Here is a 4,727-nt window from a genome sequence, read left to right on the forward strand (position 1 = left end):
AATAAAAAATTAAAGGTCAACACAAAGCAAGCGTAAAAGTCCATCATTTGAAGCATATAAACATTGAAAAGGGTTATTAAGCAGCGTAACTTGAATGCAACAAAAAATTGTATAAGCAGATGTCTGTTCCACTTGAACAACCCGCAACCAGCGCTCGTGGCACTTTACATTGTTATTAATAAGCCGTAACCGAATTACCCTTTATAAGTTACCTTCCAAGCTAAAGCAAAAATTCCTCGTTTCCAAATTAGGATTATTTTGAAAAATGTTCTAACTTCAACGATAACACGGTGGTGGATTTGAATGTTTTTCAGAAATTAGTCCAATTGTGAAAACGATCTTTCCAAAATTATCTATTTTGAATCTGCCTGATTAAAAAGAAGCTACCGTTTGAGATTTTTGATTTGGATTTCCATTTACTTATCTATCTTGTAATAAAATAGAAACCAATAAGTTAATTATCCTACTGTAAAGTTTTTCAATTCTATTTCAGGTTCAGTTCCATCTAAGACTGCATTATTTTGCCTTATAGTGAGATTGTCATTATTACCAGATTCATCAATAACAACAGCAAAGGCCTCCCAATTTCTCACACTTACCGCTATAGAAATAAAAACAAGTGTAGTTTTTTCCTCAATGAGTTTATTGCGCCAGAACAATAAATGAAGCTGATCATTATGAACGTTTACTTTCAACATCGATTACGAATACTCTACACGATACCATATCGTACGCCGCCGATTCCATTAATATTTATAATATTCCGAGTCCGTATTGCACTTCGCACAAACGCAAACTTAATACCCAAGCGGTAATATCCCCTATAACTTACAGTTCGTGGGATCGATAAAATTATTACGATATATTTGTCTAAATATCACAAGAAAATACAAAACGAAATATGATAGAATTAACACAATTAAAATTATTAACAATTAAATATACAAAGTCTGTGCGCATAGGCTTAGGAAGTGAGGTATCACCAGGTCGCGCGGGGGTTGTACGGGGTGCGTCATGACACCGGCACGTGGTGCTGGTACAGCTGCTCCTGGCGTTCGCACAGGGAAGTCATCTTCTTGTAGGATTCTGTGGTCTCGCGAAAAAGCAGGTTGGCGTCGTCTCTGGGCCGAGCGTGCGCCGCGTCGAGCCTGCCCGGCGAAATGACCGGAGGAGACGACGCTGACAGAGGCGATAATGACTCTCGCGCCGACTGCGCCCCCGCAGAGGCTCCGTACAGGCCTCCAGGCTGCATCGCTCCGTTACCCATCAAGAAGGGACTCGGAAAAAACCCCCGATCACTCAGCTGTGGAAACATTCCGGCTTGTAGAGCACTTAAATTCCTACTATAAAACTTCATAGTCTCAGTCACGTAGCTAGGAATCTGGGTAGACTCATCGCCGTATCGCAAACTTTCTAGTGTCGACGCGAGACCTTTTATGTCCGCGTATAATTTATTGAGAAGTTCAGCGTTCACTTCAAAAGCGGGCCTCTGTTCTTGAGCATTGGGTGACGTTGTTGATAATAAACGCCGGTGCAGGTCTACGTTTGAGCTGTGTCTGTCTCGACTCCGCCGCGAGGGAAAAGCGGCGTCGCAGCCGTTCACATCGCACGGATGCAGCAATTTTAAGTGCTCGTTTCGATAATGCATTCGCAGTGTGAAGTGGTTTTGAAATATTTTGCCACACGCCGTACATCGATCGGGATTTTCATCGTCTATCGGTATTTCGAGATCATTAATATCCGCTCGATCCTCCGTCCGGTCGCTGCTCGCCGAGCGCGACCGGGCGCGCGCCAGGCGCTCCTCCAACGCATGCAAGTCACTGCCACTATCACTGGGTGTGTAGAGATCTGACCGCAGTCTCAAGCCTTCTCGCACGACGCTCGGCGCACTAGACTCATCATCGGATTCACTTTCAGCCTTCACTCTCGTCACCGATTCCGAGTCCACAGTCGGCTCCTCGCCGTTCTGAAATGGCTCCCATTTCTCTGGTTTCTGCTTCTTGAGCGACAGAGGCTCCTCGTCAGCTCGACTAGAACTAGGCGTTGACAAGTTTCTGAATAAATCACCGTTATACTCTTCGTCTGATACACTATATTCATTGTTTTGCGAACATCTCGTAGGATTCCCGCTTTTTCTCTTACGTTTATTAGGCATCAATGACGACTTATCATCTATGACGGTGGGATCTATTCGAGCACTAGATTCAGATTGCACAGGAAGGGCTTTAATGTCATGTTTGTTTTTGTTTACACTTAAATCTTCGGGTTCATCGATGTAGCACGACCGTTTCTCCTCGGGAGACTCGGTTTTAATCACTGGTTCTTCTTTGTCCTCATCGTCAGAAATGTCATTGTTATCACTACACTCGATAGATTCTTCTTCGTGCGCGGCAACAGGTTTAGCGAGATCTAATGCGTGGCGAGGGTGATGATTCTGGGGTGATGGAATCTTTCTGTACATTTTTTCAATTTCACTGAAGTTGCGGAGATCATCGAGGGGTACTCGCGGAGGTAGGTGAGGGAGTCCGGGAGGCGCTGCAAGCGAAGGCGGAAGACGTGCGGCTAGCTCGGGCGGGAGAAGGGCGGGCGGCGGCAGCGGCAGGCGGGCCAGCGCCGGCAGCAGCGGGAAAGGCTGCGACGACCTGCCGTCGTGGGCAGAGATCTTGCGTCTCACGTGTGGAGAGTGTAGCTTTGGATTCGGGTTAGCGCTGTGCCGGTTCCTCGACCGCCGCGAACTGAACATCATCGTACACCCCTCCACCGTACACTTGTGCATCTCTCGCAAGTGAACCGCCGAGAAATGAATTTTTAGCGCGCCTTTATCGCAAAAAGTTTTCAAACAAACATTGCACTGCACTCTCTTCTTCCCCGTGGCGGGGTTGACGAATTGGACCCCGAGGCCGAGCGGCCACGGGGCGGGTGGCGGGTCGCGACGCTCCGGCGGATAGTCCGGTGTCCGTCGCTCCTCGCACTTGTCTTCGTCGCGCCCGCTGAAACTGGCGCCTAACTTTCTGAAGTCGAACTGAGGCGCGGGTTGGCTGACGCGGGGCATCATGAAGTAGTCCAGGCCGGCGGGCAAGCCGGGAACCGCACCGAACTCCTTGCCCTCCATCACGTCACTGTCATAATATAGCGCGTAGCACGGAGCGGGTGGCGCGCGACGCGGCCGCTTTGCGACTGAGGACGTGCGACACAGGTGACCGCGCGGGCGGCGCGCGACAAAGGCCGGCGGCCGGGGAGGGGGCGCGGGGCCGCGGGAGGGGGGACAGGTGGGAGGAGCGAGCGCTGGGCGGAGCGGATCGATGCGCAGTGGGGACAAGCGACACTCGCTCGCGCGGCCACTGTAAACACGAGAGAAGTAAAGCAAACCATCACATGTTACGTAACTACAGTCCACACACCACTCGGGTAAGTGCATACGACTGCGAGCTCGCGTGCACCGCAACACACGAGCCGTACGCAGGTATGCTTCAACGAATCCAGCCAATCCATGAAATTAAGTGGTTAACTCTACCGTAATAATATCTAGATGCTCTACAGCGCTTTATTTCAGTTAAATCAACGTTCCTATTCATTCTATGAAAATGGGGTTCTAATGTCCGTATGAAACTGAAACTACGAGTAAAATACATTTAGTAAGCAATACGAAAAATCGGCACTGCGTACTTTTTACCCTCTGCGTCCTCTTACCCCAAATGACTCTATAGGTAGATAAGTTGGCAAGTTTCAGACACATAATATCAACAATCAAATATCACAATGCCTACCTAGTCGCTAGTAGGTAGATAAGTACTTAAGTAGGTACTTACCTGCAAGCTTAGAATGCACTTGGCAAGTTTTCATATTTTTTACCGAAAATAAAATTACTTACCTACTAACAATATCATGTACCTAAGATGTAAACTTACGTACCTACCTAGATGAAAACTTAACATTTACTATACTTACATATAGTAAAATTGTAGAAAAGTGGTGTCTGTACAATGGAAATATATAAAAAAAAGTAGCAGGGGTTGTTATTATATCGATGCCGAACCCGAAATTGTAATTAATTTTTTTTTGTCTGTTTGTCTGTGTGTTTGTGCACGCTAATATCAAAAACGGTTTTCACTAATATATTGTAGTAAGCTTCACTTAACATTTAGTGTTTATTTCATGTCAATCGGTTCATAAATAAAAAAGGTTATGTCAATTTAAAGAATCACGCTGCCCGAAAAGTCACTATTCCACGCGAACGAAGTCGCGGGCACAGCTAGTAGGATAATAATAACCTAATCATTTTAAAATTATCGGCATCTTACGTAGGTAAGTAGGTAAATAAGTAGGTACTTAGGTAGGTACTTATGTAGTAGGTAGGTAGGGTCACTGAAACAAAGTCAGTAAATTATGTCAAGATCATTCGCCAGTACGTAGGTAGGTAAGTACCTAGCTACTTAAGTACATAATTAAAATTCATAATTAACGATAGATATCCATCTACGTGTGTGCCGGTCGAGATAATTTTTATAATCACACATGAGTTAGAATATAATTTACCTGATACAATAAGTATTGTCGTAATTAGATACCTATTACTTAATATAATTTTAAATATGTGTAGGGTCAAATTAAATTAAATTAAGTATGTAAATAAACAACTAGAAAAATGAACGTCAAAGTCTATTACCTTCATAAATTAGATAGATACAGTATAATTAAAATTAAAACAACATTATAGTATAATAATC

The 4,727-nt window shown here is 45.0% G+C and overlaps 1 protein-coding gene across 1 annotated transcript; it reads right to left on the bottom strand.

Moving 5' to 3' along the window:
- Positions 1-631: 631 nt before the first annotated feature.
- On the bottom strand, positions 632-3,387 carry LOC123874271 (zinc finger protein basonuclin-2-like). Its single transcript, XM_045919513.1, has one exon. It carries the CDS (start codon positions 3,110-3,112, stop codon positions 1,013-1,015), a length of 2,100 nt encoding a protein of 699 aa, XP_045775469.1. The 5' UTR covers positions 3,113-3,387; the 3' UTR covers positions 632-1,012.
- Positions 3,388-4,727: the final 1,340 nt, after the last annotated feature.

Source organism: Maniola jurtina, chromosome 18 (assembly GCF_905333055.1).
Source record: "Maniola jurtina chromosome 18, ilManJurt1.1, whole genome shotgun sequence".
In the NCBI taxonomy this organism is placed as follows: Eukaryota; Metazoa; Arthropoda; class Insecta; order Lepidoptera; family Nymphalidae; genus Maniola; species Maniola jurtina.

Excerpts from the sequence above, each read along its gene's own strand:
- LOC123874271 (XM_045919513.1), bottom strand. The coding sequence starts at position 3,112 with ATGGAGGGCAAGGAGTTCGGTGCGGTTCCCGGCTTGCCCGCCGGCCTG.